Raw genomic sequence first — 21164 nt, 5'->3', positions numbered from 1 at the left:
TGGTTTAGAAAAGCTTTGGTGATGTAACGTAATAGAATGCAGGTACAGTATGTCAGTGATGGATTCATAATCTAATAAGGCCCTGCCTGTTGTGCAATTATTGAGTTTTTAATAAAGGTCACGGTGAGAGTGTAAAATGCCATCCTATATCAATCTGTGTTTATTATCTGTTTAATCAGTGTGCCAAAGCCACTCAAATCTTTCGTAAATCCTTTTATTATTATCTGAAATATAAATAAAAATCTACATTGACTTGTTAGTCATAAATTACTTGTAAATACACAGTACAACTAGTTTTTGAATTGACATTTCATTCAATTAATTCCATTCCAAGGAGCAAGACCGATTATGGTCCACAATGGGTGTATGCATATTTTGTTTTTCATCACAAGTGACCTTTTCCTTTGCACAAATCTGGTATTGAATTCAACTGTGATTTATGTTGCTTAGCTACTGTATGCAGACATAGAACATTGAAATACTCAGGTTTAGAACCAGTTATCGCAGAATATTGAATACAGTGAGGAGTAAAAATGCAAACCGGCACACCAAATGTTAAATAATGTGCAATGTCCCTGACAAAACCTTGTTGAGTAAAGTAAAGTACATGCATGTATAGAGTATAGGTTTTCCAGCACACAGCTTTGACCTACTACTGTCACTATGTTGATATTGTACCTACACAAACTATGTGTAGGCAGGTTGCTTGGGAGTCAAACCTTCTCAAACAGCCTAATGTATACTCTTCAGAGGTACTGTATAATGGACTTAACAGTGTCCTGCTATTAAAATGATGTATACTGGTATATATACAGTATATATCACTTGGCTGTATGTATTTTTAGATATAGGCCTATTTTAAAAGTGCATTATTGTTGCGTCACCAACATTATTGCAACAAGAAATACAAGTACAAACATAACTTTAAGCCACACTGAACAAAAATATAAACGCAACATGTAAAGTGTTGGTCACATGTTTCATCAGCTGAAATAAAAGATCCCAGGAATTTTCCATCCGCACAATGTGCACAAAATTGTTGACATCCCTGTTAGTGATCATTTTTCCTTTGCCAAGATAATCCGTTCACATGACATGTGTGGCATGTCAAGAAACTGATTAAACAGCATGATCATTACACAGGTGCACATTGAGGACCAGAAAAGGCCACTCTAAAATGTGCAGTTTTGTCACAAGACACAATGCCACAGATGTCTCAAGTTTTGAGGGAGCGTGCAATTGGCATGCTGACTGCAGGAGTGTCCACCAGAGCTATTACCAGAGAATTGAATGTTCATTCCTCAACCATTAGCCGCCTCCAACATCATTTTAGAGAATTTGGCAGTATATACAACTATCCTCATAACAGCAGACCATGTGCATGGTGTCGTGTGGGCGAGCGGTTTGCTGATGTCAACGTTGTGAACAGAGTGCCCCATGGTGGCAGTGGGGGCAGGCATAAGTTACGGACAATGAACACTATTGCATTTTATCGATGGCAATTTGAATGCACAGAGATACGGTGACGAGATTCTGAAGCCCATTGTTGTGCCATTCATCAGCTGCCATCACCAGCTTGATAATGTATGGCCTCATGTCGCAAGGAAAAGTTCTTCCATGGCCTGCATACTCACCAGACAAGTCATCTATTGAGCATGTTTGGGATGCTCTGCATCAACTTGTACGACAGCGTGTTCCAGTTCCCGCCAATATCCAGAAATGTTGCACTGCCATTGAAGAGCAGTGGGACAACAGTACACAGGCCACAATCAACTGCCTAATCAACTGTAGGCGAAGGAGATGTGTTGCACTGTATGAGGCAAATTGTGGTTACACCAGATACTGACTGGTTTTCTGATCCATGCCATTAGCTTTTTTTTTAAAGATGTCTATGACCAACAGATGCTTATCTGTATTCCCAGTCATGTGAAATCTATAGATTAGGGCTTAATGAATTCCTTTCAATTGACTGATTTCCTTACGTGAACTGTAACGCAGTAAAATCTTTGAAATTGTTGTGTTTATATATTTTTTCAGTATATGATAATGCATCACTGGGTTGTCCCGAACCAGGTGCTTTGCTATGAGACCAAGGCCTTGGGAAGTGGGTGATTAGTGGCATTCCCTCCGGCATGATGCACTTGTTCTCTGTATTAAAACCAAAACCCTGCTTTTATTCCCTTTAGGGTCTATTAAGTGGGGGGTTGCCATAACAACGCGTTGGCAGGATATTGCCTAGATACAGCATAATGGGTCTCCTGACACAACTTGGTCTGCTCCTGTGGAAGAACTTCACTCTCCGGAAGAGACAAAAGGTAACTAACTACACACCCTCAAAATAAATCAACCTACATCTGCTAAAATCATGGACACAGGGCCGTAACTAGGGTTAGAGTTTTAGTGAGGTCTGGAAAAAGATTTTACTGCATTTCTATCAAATTAAAAAACTTTAAAATGCTATTTGAAGAACAGCAAAGACAAGGAAAAATGACCTGAGCCATTATCACCTTTGCTGCTATAGGTTCATTAATCTCACGCGATCTACAAAGAGTCGGTCTTTGTTTGTTTGGTGGATGTCTGTAGACATGGGAGCAGCAAAACTTTTTTACTCCTGTTTTGAAATTGCATTTTGTCCGGTATCTCGCAAACACACTCTCATCAGCTTCTCTAGACTAGTTGCCTATGAGGCCGGCTGCAAGCGTGATTTGTTTCACGTCACGAGAGGGCGGAGTTAGCCGTTTGAGAGAGTGGCGAATTTGACGCTAAAAAGTTCTGGGAGGAAAATCCAGGGGATGCAGGCAAACATAACGAACAAACCACTGTTTAGGATTTCACTAGTTGCAAAGATGCAGGTGCAATTAGAACTCGGTCAGATCAAGAATATCAGCGTTCTGAGCTTTGATCAACTCTGGAAGCAATATTTCTATCATATATATATATACAGTGGGGAGAACAAGTATTTGATACACTGCCGATTTTGCAGGTTTTCCTACTTACAAAGCATGTAGAGGTCTATAATTTTTTTATCATAGGTACACTTCAACTGTGAGAGACGGAATCTAAAACAAAAATCCAGAAAATCACATTGTATGATTTCTAAGTAATTAATTTGCATTTTATTGCATGACATAAGGATTTGATACATCAGAAAAACAGAACTTAATATTTGGTACAGAAATCTTTGTTTGCAATTACAGAGATCATACGTTTCCTGTAGTTCTTGACCAGGTTTGCACACACTGCAGCAGGGATTTTGGCCCACTCCTCCATACAGACCTTCTCCAGATCCTTCAGGTTCCGGGGCTGTTGCTGGGCAATAAGGACTTTCAGCTCCCTCCAAAGATTTTCTACTGGGTTCAGGTCTGGAGACTGGCTAGACCACTCCAGGACCTTGAGATGCTTCTTACGGAGCCACTCCTTAGTTGCCCTGGCTGTGTGTTTTGGGTCGTTGTCATGCTGGAAGACCCAGCCACGACCCATCTTCAATGCTCTTACTGAGGGAAGGAGATTGTTGGACAAAATCTCGCGATACATGGCCCCATCCATCCTCCCCTCAATACGATGCAGTCGTCCTGTCCCCTTTGCAGAAAAGCATCCCCAAAAAATGATGTTTCCACCTCCATGCTTCACGGGTTGGATGGTGTTCTTGGGGTTGTACTCATCCTTCTTCTTCCTCCAAACACGGTGAGTGGAGTTTAGACCAAAAAGCTATATTTTTGTCTCATCAGACCACATAACCTTCTCCCAATCCTGTTCTGGATCATCCAGATGGTCATTGGCAACTTCAGACGGGCCTGGACATGCGCTGGCTTGAGCAGGGGGACCTTGTGTGCGCTGCAGGATTTTAATCCATGACGGCGTAGTGTGTTACTAATGGTTTTCTTTGAGACTGTGGTCCCAGCTCTCTTCAGGTCATTGACCAGGTCCTGCCGTGTAGTTCTGGGCTGATCCCTCACCTTCCTCATGATCATTGATGCCCCACGAGGTGAGATCTTGCATGGAGCCCCAGACCGAGGGTCATTGACTGTCATCTTGAACTTCTTCCATGTTCTAATAATTGGGCCAACAGTTGCTGCCTTCTCACCAAGCTGCTTGCCTATTGTCCTGTAGCCCACCCCAGCCTTGTTCAGGTCTACAATTTTATCCCTGATGTCCTTACACCCTCTCTGGTCTTGGCCATTGTGGAGAGGTTGGAGTCTGTTTGATTGAGTGTGTGGACAGGTGTCTTTTATACAGGTAAGGAGTTCAAACAGGTGCAGTTTATACAGGTAATGAGTGGAGAACAGGAGGGATTCTTAAAGAAAAACTAACAGGTCTGTGAGAGCCGGAATTCTTACTGGTTGGTAGGTGATCAAATACTTATGTCATGCAATAAAATGCTAATTAATTACTTAAAAATCATGCAATGTGATTTTCTGGATTTTTTTTTAGATTCCGTCTCTCACAGTTGAAGTATACCTATGATACAAATTAGAGACCTCTACATGCTTTGTAAGTAGGAAAACCTGCAAAATCGGAGGGGTATCAAATACTTGTTCTCCCCACTATATATACAGTACCAGTCAAAAGTTTGGACAGACCTACTTATGCAAGGGTCTTTCTTATTTTTTTCCCCTATTTTCTATGAAATAACACATATGGAATCATGTAGTAAACAAAAAAGTGTTAAACAAATCAAAATATATTTTATATTTGAGATTCTTCAAAGTAGCCAACCTTTGCCTTGGTGACAGCTTTGCACACTCAGCTTTGGACATTCTCTCAACCAGCTTCACATGGAATTATTTTAGAACTGTCTTGAAGGAATTCCCACATATGTAAATATTAAGAAAAACCCTTGAATGAGTAGGTGTGTCCAAACCTTTGACTGGTACTGTATATATATTTAAAAAACGAATTAGAAAGCACTACCGCGGTGTACTCATATGTAGTTGGCCATAAGTGAGTAAGAACCTCTTAAGGTATTGTGTTAGGGCAAAAATAGAGGGATTTGTCTTAAAAACTAGTACATTTCTATGTGAGCTGCTGCCCGAATTCTCTCGCTGGATAAAGGTTTTTACCCTGACACACACAAGCTGGAAGTGTCACATTCAATTTGCAGAGATTCATCCCTTCTAAATGTTATGTCACTTGCCCCCTGTGTTTAATCTTTAACAAGTCAGCCTGATGGGAAGAAATGGGGCTTTGGGAATGAGTGGTCAAAAGTTTGTTTAAAAAAGCTAGACATCACCAAAACATCCACCTACAGTATTACGTTAAATTCGATAACATAGGGGTATGTGAATATGACACACATACAATTGTCTCTGTCCTTGCAACTGCTTTTATAGTGGAGCATAAAGACAGGTTTTTGATAAATAAAGAAATCCCCCTTGAACCTCCTTCAATGAGATTCAAAAATGGGCTCTTCATACTCTTCCGTGATTTTATGGTCAGAGAGTCCAAGGACATTTATCAACGCCCACTCGTTATTCTGGTCTCTGTCAATTCCTGCTGACTCCTCATCTTAGCCAAGGTTGGAGTGTGACATCCCAAGTTTGTTACCAGCTGAATTTCACTACACAGCTTTGACTGTAATGTCAAGTTTTAGTAATTTAGCAGACACTCTTATCCAGAGAAACTTAAGGGAGCAAATAAGGTTAAGTGCCTTGCTCAAGTATCAGCAGATTTCTCACCTTACCGGCCCAATGCTCTTAACCGCTAGGCTACCTGACACCCTTGTTGACAACTATGTAACATTGAAGATCCATCCTCATCTTCTCATCTAATACAAAACTACATACAGATGTAGGATTATAATTGGATCACCCTGTTGCAGGAGAACTTTCAGGAAATGTTGAACTTGTAGTGTATTTGAGGTTTAATAAATCTTAGGGATTTTGTCATTTCCACTTTTACATTTCAGACTTGATTTCCCATTATGAAAAATGTATCCCCCCTTAAAAATGTCTATTGATTGTAATCCACACAATAATTCACATTTCCTGTTGCTGCAGGATTATTTTCCTACTGTAGAAAACTGTCTCAAATTAATTTCATCACCCTGTTGCAGGAGAAATTTCCTGTGATGCAGGAAATGTAAAACTTGTTGTGTATTTGAGGTTTAAAAAGGCTTCTGAAGTGTGTAATGAATGTCAGGACTCTGTGTCAGGCTCAGGTTAAAGGTTCAACTCCCATTATCCCTGGCAAATTCCCCCAACCCTAGTCGTTAGCTCCTCACCTCACTCTCATTACACACACAACCCTCTCTCTCACACAAGCCTAATGTAGCAGCAAATGATGTATAGGCCATATAATAGTCTGTGATATCACCAACCAGCCATAAGGGAACAGACTATACTGACTAAAGAGAGAGACCCATTATGGCCATTGCTATCCGGGATCCCTGGGATGTCCCTAACCCCATTGAAGATGAAATTTAAAATGGTTAAGATAAGGGGTTATGGTTAGGGTAAGGGTAGGGGTTAAGATAGGATTTGATTGGTGTATAGGGTAGGGACATCCCAAGAATCCCAGATTGCACCAACCAGAGCCATGTATTTAGGGAGTTGGGATAATGCATTATGATGGATTTACATGACCCGTCAACTTTCTATGGCAGCCATGTTAGCTTCCCATTAACATTACATGGGGAATATTTAAACAATACTTCGTAACTGAACATCTAAAATGTGAACAATATTAACAGTTCTAAAAGTTGTCCTAACTCTCAAAATATCTAGGAACATACAGAGAAGAAACTGTCAGATGCGTCACAATACCCCCGGAACTAGCCGCATTGGGAGCCAAATTTAAAATGGTATACATTAAATACATGGAGCGGGGTGGAAAAAAGTCCCGGAAGTGACCCAGTGGTCTCTTTTGTTTGTGCAGTTGTGATGGGGGGAGAGTGTCCACTTCACAGGAGGTTAATTGGGGAGGCATGAAAGACATGAGCCACTGGAGAGCAGACTGGCCAGTCCTTACAGTGAAGGGCAGGTCACACAGGTAGTAGTTGAAGTGTTTGATGGACTCCAGTACAGCGAGGAGCTCTCACCGGGTGACACGGTAGCGGTGTTTGTGCTTTTTGAATGTCTTGCTGAAGTACGCCACTACTGTCTCCCCTTCTGGCCCTGGGCCAGCACCCCACCCATGCCCACATTGCTCGCATCTGTGTCCAGGATACAGGTCACAGTGGGGTCAGGGGGGACGAGCACAGGGGCCTCGATCAGTGCATGGTTGAGGGTTTTCAAGGCCTCCTGGCACTCTGCTGTCGTGAGTAGGACTGGTCCTTCCGTAGCAGGCGGCTTAGGGGAGCGACAACGCTGAAGAAGCCCCATACAATCCTCCAGTAGTACGATGCCATGGCCCAGGATGCTCTTCAGCTGCTGCTGGTTGGTGGGGATGGGCCAGTCTTCGACAGCCCACAATTTGTCCTCCATAATGCTGATTCCCTCCTCCCCCAGATACTCCAATCTCCGCTGTGGAGCTATGCAGCTCCTTCAGGGTTATCTTTGGTCTCTTTGATGCCTCTCTGATTAATGCCCTCCTTGCCTGGTCCGTGAGTTTTGGTGGGCAGCCGTCTCATGACAGGTTTGCCATATTCTTTCAATTTTTTTTAAATAATGGATTTAATGGTGCTCCGTGGGACGTTCAAAGTTTCTGATATTTTTTTATAACCCAACCATTGACAACTTTGTCCCTGACCTGTTTGGAGAGCTTTTTGGTCTTCATGGTGTCGCTTGCTTGATGGTGCCCCTTGCTTAGTGGTGTTGCAGACTCTGTGGCCTTTCAGAAAAGGTGTCTACAGTATATACTGAGATCATGTGACAGATCATGTGACACTTAGATCGCACTCAGGTGGACTTTATTTAACTAATTATGTGACTTCTGAAGGTAATTGGTTGCACCAGATCTTATTTAGGTGCTTCATAGCAAAGGGGGTGAATACATATGCATGCACCACTTTTCCCTTTTTTATTTTTTATAATTTTTTGAAAAAACTTATTTTTTTCATTTCACTTCACCGATTTGGACTATTTTGTGTATGTCCATTACATAAAATCCAAATAAAAATCATTTTAGATTACATGTTGTAATGCAACAAAATAGGAAAAATGCCAAGGGGGATGAATACTTTTGCAAAGCACTGTAAGTAATTAGGCCCCGGGACACTATAGTGATGTCTCCTTGTCCTTTGATGCACTCCCTCTGGATGGAGATATGATTGTACTTCTCACACTATGGCTCTGGTATGCCGTAACCCGGCCAATCCTTATCTATAATGCACAAAAAATAAATGGATGCACTGATACGCCATGGGCTCTGCTGCTTCAGCCATCAATCTGTCATTAATATTGTCCACTCCTGTTTACAGAGTGTATCTCGTGATCTCAACAAAACAACTTTTGTTATGTGGTGATCACAAGAAACTGATCTTGTCATCTCATTAAAACCAGGGAATAATTGTTTATTTCATATATCCTTTCTAGACTTCTGTACTAATCAACTGTATGGCAAGAACATACTCATTTAGATGTGATTACATTGGTAAAATCACTGCTCTATTAAAATATATGAATCTTACGGTATTTCTCCAATGCCGAACCTGTGTGTCTTGTTTGCAGTGAAACTGTCGCTGTTTGCAACGAATTCAATCGGAGATTCAATCGTTTCTATTTACACTTTTATCCAACTGTTGATGCTTGCTTCTGTTTACAGTTCCTTCGGAAAGTATTCAGACCCCTTGACTTTTTCCACATTTTGTTAGGTTACAGCCTTATTCTAAAATTCATTTAAAAAAAATCAAAATCAATCAATCTACACGTAATACCCAATAATGACAAAGAAAAAACAGTATTCAGACCTTTTTCTCAGTACTTTGTTGAAGCACCTTTGGCAACAACTACAACCTCCAGTCTTCTTGGGGATGACGCTACAAGTTTCTTCCATTATTCCCTGCAGATCCTCTCAAGCTCTGTCAGGTTGGATGGGAAGCATTGCTGGTCTCTCTAATGATGTTAGATCGGTCTTAAGTCTGGATTCTGACTGGGCCACTCAAGGACATTCAGAGACTTTTCCCAAAGCCACTCCTGCATTGTCTTGGCTGTGTGCTTAATGTCATTGTCCTGTTGGAAGGTGAACCTTCGCCCCAGTCTGAGGTCCTGAGGGCTCTGGAGCAGGTTTTCATCAAGGATCTCTCTGTACTTTGCTCCGTTGATCTTTGCCTTGATCCTGACAAGTCTCCCAGTTCCTGCCGCTGAAAAACATCCCCACAGCATGATGCTGCCACCACCATGCTTCACCGTAGGGATGGTGCCAGGTTTCCTCCAGACATAAAGCTTGGCTTTCAGTTCAATCTTGGTTTCATCAGACCAGAGAATCTTGTTTGTTATGGTCTGAGAGTCCATTAGGGGCCTTTTGGCAAACTCCAAGTGGGCTGTCAAGTGCCTTTTACTGAGGAGTAGCTTCCGTCTGGTCACTCTACAAAAAGTTCTGTTTGGTGAAGTGCAGCAGAGATGGTTGTCCTTCTCGAAGATTCTCCCATCTCCACCGAGAAACTCTAGGGCTCTGTCAGAGTGATCATCGGGTTCTTGGTCACCTCCCTGACCAAGGCCCTTCTCCCCCGATTGTTCAGTTTGGATGGGTGGCCAGCTCTAGGAAGAGTCTTGGTGGTTCCAAACTTCTTCCATTTAAGAGTAATGGAGGTCACTGTGTTCTTGGGGACTTTCAATGCTGCAGACATGTTTTGGTACTCTTCCCCAGACCTGTGCCTCAACACAATCCTATCTGGGAGCTCTATGGACAATTCCTTTGACCTCATGGCTTGGTTTTTGCTCTGCCATGCACTGTTAACTGTGGGACCTTATACAGACAGGTTTGTGCCTTTCCAAATCATGACCAATCAATTGAATTTAACACAGGTGGCCTCCAATGAAGTTGTAATAACAGTCCAAGGATCATCAATGAAACAGGATGTACCTGAGCTCAATTTCCAATCTCATAACAAAGGGTCTGAATACTTATGTAATTAAGGTTGATCTGTTTTCACTTTGTCATTATTGGGTATTGTGTGTAGATAGCTGAGGAGTCTTTATTTATTTAATCAATTTAAGAATGAGGCTGTAACTTAACAAAATGTGGAAAAAGTCAAGGGGTCTGAGTACTTTACGAAGGCACTGTATGCATCCTTTAATAACCACTGTAGTTTGAGATTCTTGTTTCCGAACGTTATGCCTTTACAATTTTCTGAGTCCCCGTGTGTGTAACTCAAACGTGTATTTGACTCTGGAATGGGAAGGTGTGAAACATATCAACGAGAGAAAGAATCCAATCAATGTTATCTTATAGCCTAAGGTCTCTTCATTATATGTGCTATCACTCCTCATGCCATGAAGGAGAAAACAATACCAGCATTAAACTTTGATTGAATGAAACTATATCAATGAATTTGAATCATATAGAAAAGTGAAAACAACTGTGATTCCGATTCTAATGTTTGTCCGGCAAGAGGAGATCTTAGCACATCTCACATATAACATAGGCCTGAACAAAATATAGATAACACAGCAGGAAAGAAACAACAGGAACAGTCAGACAAATAACTGCCCATATGGGGATGAAACTCCCCCCAAAGCATGTGCGCAACATTTAATTGGCTGATTTCTCTGAGCTGATGGGAGATCAGAGCAGTGGTAGAGTGGGTTGTCTGGGCTGGAGATCATACAGGCCTTGCGCTGTATAGGGTGTTCGTTCAGTAGGTGAGGAGGATCCAATCCGTAGCAGTAGGCCACTCCAGTGACATTTTTTTATTTAAATAGGCAAGTTAGTTAAGAAAACATTTTTATTTACAACGACAGCCTAGGAACAATGGGTTAACTGCCTTATTCAGGGGAAGAACGACAGATTTTTACCTTGTCAGCTAGGGGATTTGATCTAGCAACCTTTCAGATGCTGGCCCAACACTTTAACCACTAGGCTACCTGCCACCTATACAAATCTTCAAAAACATACAGTGCGAAACTTGAAAGTAGTTGTGGTTCTCACAATCAAGTGAAATGATACAATGTAGGCCTATAACTTGTGCACCAGTGATCTGTGGAAAGGAAACAACGCGATATACAGCGTAACAACTTCACTCACAGATGTGAGATTTTTTTTCCGCTAGAGAAGCACTTGTCCTCTTAAATTGTAATTCAAAGTTGCACATGAAAATATTTAGCATCATATGACGGTCTGCTCTGCCATTCCTCCCCTTTACACCGGGGCTTCCAAAAATATAGGGCTGCTATAAGACCTAAATGGGAAAATAATGGACTCATGAAATAACTTTAAAATAGCTCACCACTACCATGAGCGGTACATATTTAAGGTATTAGTTGAATGGGGACAACAGCCTTTCTGAAAATACATTTAAATCATGTTTTAATTCATTTTTTCCCCCACCCTACTCAATGTATTCATTGTATTCCATTTCAAATTTGGCTCTCAGTGTGACTTTACTTCCGGGCTATTATGACGCATCTGGCAATTCTTTCTCTGTATGTTACTAGCTAAATATATGGACCTGGTACTAAACAAGAGAGATGTTGCCATAAACAGAGCTCGTTGTCATAGAAACTAAACTGTCTCCAGGGCAGTTTCTTTGTTTGGTGTAGATACAGTATGGCCCTTATTCTTTTCAGTCAATGTCAATCACATAGTTGTTTTGACTTTACCATGGGGACAGTGTTGAGAAAATCCATCCACCAGTACACCAGGCTCCCTGTGGATAAAGCACAGTAGGGTGGGCCTCATTCCAGCAGAGAACAAAAGACTACATAGAAAGTTTTTAAATCAGCTTTTTATTAAAGTTTTGACTTTATAATCGATACTGACAACATGTCATTTGAGGCTTGACAAATCTTGTTTTGTAGCTGAAGCATTCTCTTATTAATCGTGTTAAGAAGATGACAAAGATGTTATTTCATGGCAATCATGAAGGGCTCTGTGTGCGGCTTGTTCCGTGGAATGTCGTCGAAGAGAACATAGATATTGTGCACAGATTATATGTCAGGGGAAAGAAACAAAGGGGATATTGGCTAGAAGAAACTGGATGGGAGGAGAAAGGGTATTTTAGGGGTTAATGTCCAATTAAATTCATCTCTCACCAAGCATTTGGGGATTTTATAACAGGTATTAAACTGATTTTATTGTACATTATTTCACATAATTTCATAGTGAGAGGTTATCTATTCACAAATAAGCTAGTTTAAAGCGGCAGGTAGTCTATAGTGGTTATAGTGTTGGGACAGTAATCGAAAGGTCGCTGGTTCGAATCTCCAAGCAACCTCTTATGCAGGGATCCTGTTATAGGGATCAAAATCGACAACATCCGGTGAAACTGGAGCGCGCCAAATTCATATGACAAAATCGTGATATTAAACATTCATGAACATACAACTTCTTGTTTATCCAGCTGCTTTGTCAGATTTCAAAAAGGCGTCAAGGCGAAAGCATACCATATCAAGCATATCTGAGGACAGCGTCCCACACACAAAAGCATTAAAAACATTTTCCAAACCAGCACAGGCATCACAAAAGTCAGAAATAGCAATAAAATAAATCACTTACCTTAGAAGATCTTCCTATGTTTGCAATCCCAAGAGTCCTGGCTACACAACAAATGGTCCTTTTGTTCTTTATATCACAAAATTATCACTTTAGTTGCAGCGATGATTCAGTAATCCACCGGTTCCACTAGTTGAACATGCAGACAAAGGAATCCCAAAAGTTACCAGTAAACTTCATCCAAACAAGTCAAACAACAATTCTAATCAATCCTCAGGTACCCTAATATGTAAATAAATGATAAAACTTAAGACGGAGAATAGTGTGTTCATTACCAGAGATAAATAACGAAGTGTGCGCCCTCATCCACGCGCTCCACAAGACTACAGTCCAAATGAGAGCCACTTTGAAAAACTACAAATTCTAGCTCATATTTCAAAAAACAAGCCTGAAGCCCTTTCTAAAGTCTGTTGACATCTAGTGGAAGCCATAGGAACTGCAATCTGGGAGCCAGTCACCTCAAAACAAACATTTCTGGATGGATTTTCCTCAGGTTTTCACCTGGTTTTCACCTGCCATATCAGTTCTGTTATACTGACAGACATTATTTTAACACCTCAGAGTGTTTTCTATCCCATGCAACCAATTATATGCATATCCTAGCTTACTTTGGGCACGTCAGTCATCCGAATTCCCGAACACCCAAACAATATGCCCTGACTCTCTTGAAGCACTCATTAGACTATATACAGTTGAAGTCGGAAGTTTACATACACATTAGCCAAATACATTTGAACTCAGTTTTTCACAATTCCTGACATTTAATCCTAGTAAAAATTCCCTATCTTAGGTCAGTTAGGATCACCACTTTATTGCAAGAATGTGAAATGTCAGAATAACCGGAGAGAATGATTTATTTCAGCTTTTATTTCTTTCACCACATTACCAGTGGGTCAGAAGTTTACATACTGAATTAGTATTTGGTCACATTGCCTTTAAATTGTTTAATTTGGGTTAAACGTTTCGGGTAGCCTTCCACAACCTTCCCACAATAAGTTGGGTGAATTTTGGCCCATTCCTCCTGACAGAGCTGGTGTGACTGAGTCGGGTTTGTAGGCCTCCTTGCTCGCACAAGCTTTTTCAGTTCTGCCCACAAATGTTCTATAGGATTGAGGTCAGGAGTTTGTGATGGCCACTCCAATACCTTGACTTTATTGTCCTTAAGCCATTTTGCCACAACTTCGAAAGTATGCTTGGGGTCATTGTCCATTTGGAAGACCCATTTGCGACCAAGCTTAACTTCCAGACTGATGTCTTGAGATATTGCCTCAATATATCCACATAATTTTCCCTCCTCATGATGATGTCTATTTTGTGCACCAGTACCTCCTGCAGCAAAGCACCCCCACAACATGATGCTGCAAGCCCTGTGCTTCACGTTTGGGATGGTGCTCTTCGGCATGCAAGCCTCCCCCTTTTTCCTCCAAACATAACAATGGTCATTATTGCCAAACAGTTCTATTTTTATTTCATCAGACCAGAGGACATTTCTCCAAAAAGCACAATCTTTGTCCCCATGTGCAGTTGCAAACCATAGTCTGGCTTTTTTTATGGCGGTATTGGAGCAGTGGCTTCTTCCTTGCTGAGCGGCCTTTCAGGTTATGTCAATATAGGACTCGTTTTACTGTGGATATTGATACTTTTGTACCTGTTTCCTCCAGCATCTTTGCTGTTAGTCCTTTGCTGTTGTATGCTGTTGTTCTGGGATTGATTTGCACTTTTCGCACCAAAGTATTTTCATCCCTAGGAGACAGAACACATCTCCTTCCTGAGCGGTATGACGGCTGCGTGGTCCCACGGTGTTTATACTTGCGTAATATTGTTTGTACAGATGAACATGGTACCTTCAGGCATTTGGAAAGTGCTCCCAAGGATGAACCAGACTTGTGGAGGTCTACACATTTCTTCTGATGTCTTGGCTGATTTCTTTTGATTTTCCCATGATGTCAAGCAAAGAGGCACTGAGTTTGAAGGTCGGCCTTGAAATACATCCACAGGTACATCTCTAATTGACTCAAATTATGTGAGATCAGAAGCTTCTAAAGCCATGACATCATTTTCTGGAATTTTCCAATCTGTTTAAAAGCAGTCAACTTATTGTATATAAACTTCTGACCCACTGGAATTGTGATATAGTGAATTATATGTGAAATAATCTGTCCGTAAACAATTGTTGGAAAAATTACTTGTGTCATGCATACAGTAGATGCCCTAACTGACTTGCCAAAACTATAGTATGTTAACAAGAACTTTGTGGAGTTGTTGAAAAATGAGTTTTAATAACTCCAACCTAAGTGTATGTAAACTTAGAAATGTCCTTGTTTTTGAAAGAAAGATGATTTTTTTGTCCATTAAAATTGATCACAAATACAGTGTAGACATTGATAATATTGTAAATGACTATTGTAGCTGATTTTTTAAAATGGAATATCTACATAGGCGTACAGAGACCCATTATTAGCAACCATCATTCCTATGTTCCAATGGCACGTTGTGTTAGCCAATCCAAGTTTATAATTTTAAAAGTCTAATTGATCATTTGGAAACCCTTTTGCAATTATGTTAGCACAGCTGAAAACTGTTGCCCTGATTAAAGAAGCAATAACACTGGCCTTCTTTAGTCTAGTTGAGTATCTGGAGCATCAGCATTTGTGGGTCGATTACAGGCTCAAAATGACCAGAAACAAAGAGCTTTCTTCTGAAACTCGTCAGTCTATTCTTCATTAAATAGTACCCACAAAACACCAGTCTCAATGTCAAGAGTGAAGAGGTGACTCTGGAATGCTGGCCTTCCAGGTAGAGTTGCAAAGAAAAGCCATGTCTCAGACTGGCCAATAAAAATAAAATATTATAATTTGCAAAAGAACACAGACAATGGACAGAGGAACTCTGCCTAGAAGGCCAGCATCCCGGATTCACCTCTTCACTGTTGACATTGAGACTGGTGTTTTGCGGGTACAATTTGATGAAGCTGCCAGTTGAGGACTTGTGAGGTGTCTGTTTCTCAAACTAGACACTCTAATGCACTTGTCCTCTTGCTCTGTATTGCACCGGGGCCTCCCACTCCTCTTTCTATTCTGGTTAGAGCCAGTTTGCGCTGTTCTGTGAAGGGAGTTGTACACAGCATTGTACAAGATCTTCAGTTTCTTGGCAATTTCCCGCATGGAATAGCCTTCATTTCTCAGAACAAGAATAGACTGACGAGTCTGGGCATTCTCCAGGCATGGTTGGATCAGAGTGGTGTAGATTTCGACAAGATCATCAGCGGGAAGGCCGTTTCTTGCCATCACAGTCAGGAAATGGAGATAAGGTGAAGCCTCTTTCACTGTCTGGTCAGTATGTTGTTCCCCAATGAGTTGGTTGTCCTATTGGAAGCCTTGTTATTTTGTGCTTTTCCAACTGGAACAGCTGTCCTATTATTAGTGGAGCTGTTTGGGGAGGATTTTGGGAGAAGCAGATTCTTAGTTTGACAGACTTCTTTCCATTAAGAAGCATGTGGTTCTCTACCGTCCAATCCTCCAGCTGCTTTTCCTCCTCTTCCATTGAGGTGTCATTTTCAATGTTGACTAGCCTTAAATCACAGGACAGCCCAATGTCATCGGCGTAGCAGGTGTCCAGTGTATCCTCAAATATGACTCTCTGAGTGGACATGTGAAGCAGGAAGACCCTACCCTGTGGGACCCCAGATGTTACCTCTGTCCATGAGCTGTAAATTCCATTTGCCATCACCCTCTGTGTTCTCCCTGTTATATAGCTGTGAAGCCAGGTGAGTTGCCTTGGACACAGACCCAGACTGGCCAGATGCAGGAGGAGTTTAGCATGGTTACCACAATCAAAAGCCTTTGACATGTCCGACAGCAGAACCCAGACCATTATCGGCTGCTTTGAGTCTGTCTCCATAAGCCAGGTGTGTCCGGCTCTGATCAGCGCATTTGTTGTGCTGTGTTCAGGCAAGTATGCATACTGGTTTTTGCATTCTTCAAGGGCAAATGGTATGAGCTTCTTGGCAATGAGAATTTCCTGGACTTCACCCAGACAAAATGTCAGAGAGATTGGTCTCCAATCACTTTTCTATTCAGGGCTGGGGACCTTAGGAATGGGGCAGATGTTGACAGTCTTCCACACTGTAGAAACTGAGCCCTATTGTAAGTGAGTGAGTGACCACTGATGATAGATCCTCAGAAAATTCCTTCAGTAACCAGGGGGATACCATCTGGACCCCTTGCTTTCTTTAGACGGAGTCTTGAAAGACCTTGTTTCATTTGTCCAATGTTGCATAGTTCTCCTTCCCCAACAGGCATCGGAAGAGGAAAAACAGTGAAGGTTGTATTTCCTAGTTCCTCGTCATTTTTCCACACAGTCAATCTGTATCGTCTCTCCAGATGATTTTGAACTACAAAGCACTTTGTTGATGAAGTCCCGCACTTTTTGGGGGTCCTTGTTTTTGAGGGCTTGAATTTAATTTGTGTAGTAGTTTTTCTTTTCTTTGCCCCTCGGATGAGCTTTTGAACAGCGTTTCTCGTTTTTTTTCAATTTCTCAGTTTTCCCTTTTCTGTCAAATATTTGTTGCATTTTCTTGGTGGCCGTTTTTAGTTGTTCCGTCATCCATGGCTGTTGTTTTTTTCTTTTGAAAGGGCATACAATATTGTCAGTCCCACAGGAAACCCCACACACATTCATATACACTACATACGCACATATGCACACACTTTTGCACTCATCATTTGCTGCTGCTACTCTGTTCTTTATTTTACTCTTATTATTATCTATCCTAATGCCTAGTCACTTTACTCTGCCTTCATGTACATATCTACCTCAAATATCTCATACCTCTGCACTGGTACTCCCTGTATATACCTCCACGTTGATCTGGTACTGGTACTGGTCCTCCCTGTATATAGCTCCATTCTTGTGTATTTTATTTTATTCCTCTTACTATTTTATTTTTGAAACTCTGCATTGTTAGGAAGGCAATCATTTCACGATAAAGTCTACACCAGTTGTATATGGCACATGTGACAAATAAATTGTATCTGATCCTTCTGTCTTTCCTCTGATACTGTGGAATATATTATGATAATTCACATTCTCAGTGGTACCACAATTTCCCTGACACATGTAAAGCTGAGGAAAATGGAAGAGATGTGAAATTACCTAAGACACCCCTCAATAAATTGTGGTTTCATATTGATACTCAGCTTTGACTTTGGTTACATACCATATTACATTGTTGAACAACAGATACATATTATGTACTGTAGTAACCATATCCAATAGGTGTGGCTCATTTAAGTTCTCTTTAAATCTATGGACTGTAAGTCCATGTCACAGCATCGGAGAAGCTACAACACTCAGTAACAACAAATAAAACACCTAAATAACAACTACTGTATTGGCCGAGTACCATCTCACAACGCCGTTGGGCTGAATTCAGAAACCTAAAAGAGTTTGTATGTGTGCATATATTTTGGCAACAAGAAATAATAATCACATGCCATAGAGACACAATAAGTCATTCATATTTGAGAGGATTGACAACAACAGACATCCAGTCAGTAGAACAGCAATGGTGATGTTTAAGGCCATGGACTCTATTGAGAGCCGCAGCACAATTGAGGCTAGGGCTGGCTTTGATTCCTCTAAGCAGCTAGGTTATTCCACAGCAGAGAAGGGGGGAGATGAACACGCCGGCAGAAGAGATCGGCGGAGGTGGAGGGAGGGAGAGGGAAAACGCTGAGGGACACATAAATGCCTAGATGAGGAGGTGAGGTGGAAAGTTGAGGCCGGATGTAGCGTTTTAATACAATTCTCCCTAGTTGGCTCTTTGCGAAGCCTGTAGACAGCTCACGCTGTGAGAGCACTTTGACTGTTGTTCTAAATTGCCCTCCTACCTTGTCTCTGAGCTACTCAGGTTGCTATGGTATACATATAGTCAAGCTGCATATAGGTGTTGGTTCAACATTAGCTAGCTTGCAGAATCGGTGGCCAGTCTATAGGTATTAGAATGAGATAGCATAGGGCAAGAGTCCCATTGAACTTCTGATTAGCTAGGAGGGTTTCAAAAGGCTCCAATCTCCCATGCCACGGTGAGATTGTGCTCACAGTGTCACTAGCCATCTCTACAAAGGGCAAATGAAGAGATAGAGTAAGAGAAAAACTCAAAGGGAACACATCAAGCCTCCATTGTGTGACTTGTTTTTTCTCCCCTTTTCATTCCCTGGGGTTATTTGGAATAAAAGGCTGATATCTTTGATGTGGTAGGGAGAGATGCAGGAGGGTGGTGAACTGGACACATTAACGAAGAGAAGGGACCCAGGGGTCCAGACACTCAGGTTTAAATTCCATTTATAGCAGGATAGACTGTGTGACTGCGTCCCAAATTATACCCAATTCCCTCAGTAGTGCACTACTTTTGACCAGAGCCTTATGGGGAAGCCCTAAATCGGGAATATGGTGCCATTAAATTGCACATTTTGGGATGCAGCCAGTGTATGAGAAGACGATGTGAGTAAGCTTTGGCCAGGCGAAGTAGTAGAGGAGTCAGTGGAGCTTGCAGTCTCATCCTCGGTAAAAGCTCAAAGCTATGGTGATGTAGAAGCCGACACCGCAATGACTGTGCTTTGACACACACACACACACACACACACACACACACACACACACACACACACACACACACACACACACACACACACACACACACACACACACACACACACACACACACACACACACACACAAAGGCACCAATACGCACGCACACACACACATTGGCGCTTATACGCATGCACACACACGCACACACACGCTCCAGTGAACCCTCATTAACTTCACTGAACCATACCTAATGATTTAAAAAGCACATTCGTACATAACAGGTGATTTTGCAGAGGTGCTGCAATTTACTGAAACAGGTGATTTTGCAGAGGTGCTGCAATTTACTGAAACCTCGACTCTGTGATTTGTCACTGTACTTTGAGTTCTATTATTTCAGAGATGCGTGTTTCGTAATCATAGATGGATGGCTATAGTATTTGTTTCAAATGCCCTTTAATCATCTTTAAATATCGTGGACAGTAAGTGTCATAACCACAGGAGGATGACGGCACCTTAATAGAGGAGGTCGGGCTTGTGGTAATGGCTGGAGTGGAATCAGCGGAATGGTATCAAATACATCAAACACATGGTTCTCCGCTCAGCAGCCTCTACTGGTCATAACATAAAATGCATGACACGTCATTCATATTAGATTATATGTAATTTGTTGTCAAAGTCTATGCACTTGGCATGCCAATTTCAATATACAGGTTATTTTATTGCAATGACAAACAAGGTGGCCCTAACTCTTCTTCAATAACACTGACTATATCTTTCAGAAAAGTGTCAGAATGACTAGAATGGGATTCACAAGGAAATATACTTCAATATGATATAATATGATATGATGTAACATGAGGCAATCTCTCTTCTTTAACTTCAATGCAGGTGCGTCTGGTGGTGGAGTTGTTGTGGCCTCTCTTCCTGTTCTTAATCCTCGTCAGGGTGAGATCAACCAATCAACCCATTTATCAGGGCGGATGTAAGTAGAACAGTCCCACTTTAAGCAAATGACAACTTAGAAAGGCTTTATATGTGAACTCAGCAACAAAAGAAACGTTCTCTCACTGTCAACTGCGTTTATTTTCAGAAGACTTGTAAATATTTGTATGAATACAACAAGATTCAACAACTGAGACAAAAACTGAACAAGCTCCACAGACATGAGACTAACAGAAATGGAATAATGTGTCCCTGAACAAAGGGGGGTAAACATCAACAGTTACAGTCAGTATCTGGTGTGGCCACCAGCTGCATTAAGTACTGCAGTGCATCTCCTCCTCACAGACTGCACCAGACTTGCCAGTTCTTGCTGTGAGATGTTACCCCACTATTCCACCAAGGCACCTGCAAGTTCCTAAACATTTCTGGGGGGAATGGCCCTAGCCCTCACCCTCCGATCCAACAGATCCCAGACGTGCTCAATGGGATTGAGATCTGGGCTCTTTGCTGGCCATGGCAGAACACTGACATTCCTGTCTTGCAGGAAATCACGCACAGAACAAGCAGTATGGCTGGTGGCATTGTCATGCTGGAGCATCATGTCAGGATGAGCCTGCAGGAAGGGTACCACATGAGGGAGGAGGATGTCTTCCCCTTGTTGACATCCTGTACCTGTCCCGCAGCTGTGTGATGTTCGGATGTACCGATCCTGTGCAGGTGTTGTTACATGTGGTCTGCCACTGCGAGGACGATCAGTTGTCCATCCTGTCTCCCTGTAGTGCTGTCTTAGGCGTTTCACAGTACGGACATTGCAATTTATTTCACTGGCCACATCTGCAGTCCTCATGCCTCCTTGCAGCATGCCTAAGGCACGTGAGCAGGGATGAGCAGGGACCCTGGGCATCTTTCTATTGGTGTTTTTCAGAGTCAGTAGAAAGGCTGCTTTAGTGTTCTACGTTTTCATAACTGTGACCTTAATTGCCTACCGTCTGTAAGCTGTTAGTGTCTTAAAGACCGTTCCACAGGTGCATGTTCAT

At 41.7% G+C, this 21164-nt stretch overlaps 1 protein-coding gene across 1 annotated transcript in view; it reads left to right on the top strand.

The window, feature by feature from the left end:
- LOC115133544 (phospholipid-transporting ATPase ABCA1-like) overlaps positions 1-21164 on the top strand; it is a 293869-nt gene that overhangs the window by 12109 nt on the left and 260596 nt on the right. Inside the window, exons 2-3 of the mRNA XM_029666848.2 lie at positions 2187-2315; positions 20074-20167. Of these exons, the coding sequence (XP_029522708.1) occupies positions 2250-2315; positions 20074-20167 (160 nt within the window). The 5' untranslated portion in view covers positions 2187-2249. The remainder of the gene's footprint in view (positions 1-2186; positions 2316-20073; positions 20168-21164) is intronic.

The sequence above is a fragment of the Oncorhynchus nerka genome, linkage group LG8 (genome assembly GCF_034236695.1).
Source record: "Oncorhynchus nerka isolate Pitt River linkage group LG8, Oner_Uvic_2.0, whole genome shotgun sequence".
In the NCBI taxonomy this organism is placed as follows: Eukaryota; Metazoa; Chordata; class Actinopteri; order Salmoniformes; family Salmonidae; genus Oncorhynchus; species Oncorhynchus nerka.
This window is presented reverse-complemented; position numbering and strand designations above follow the sequence as displayed.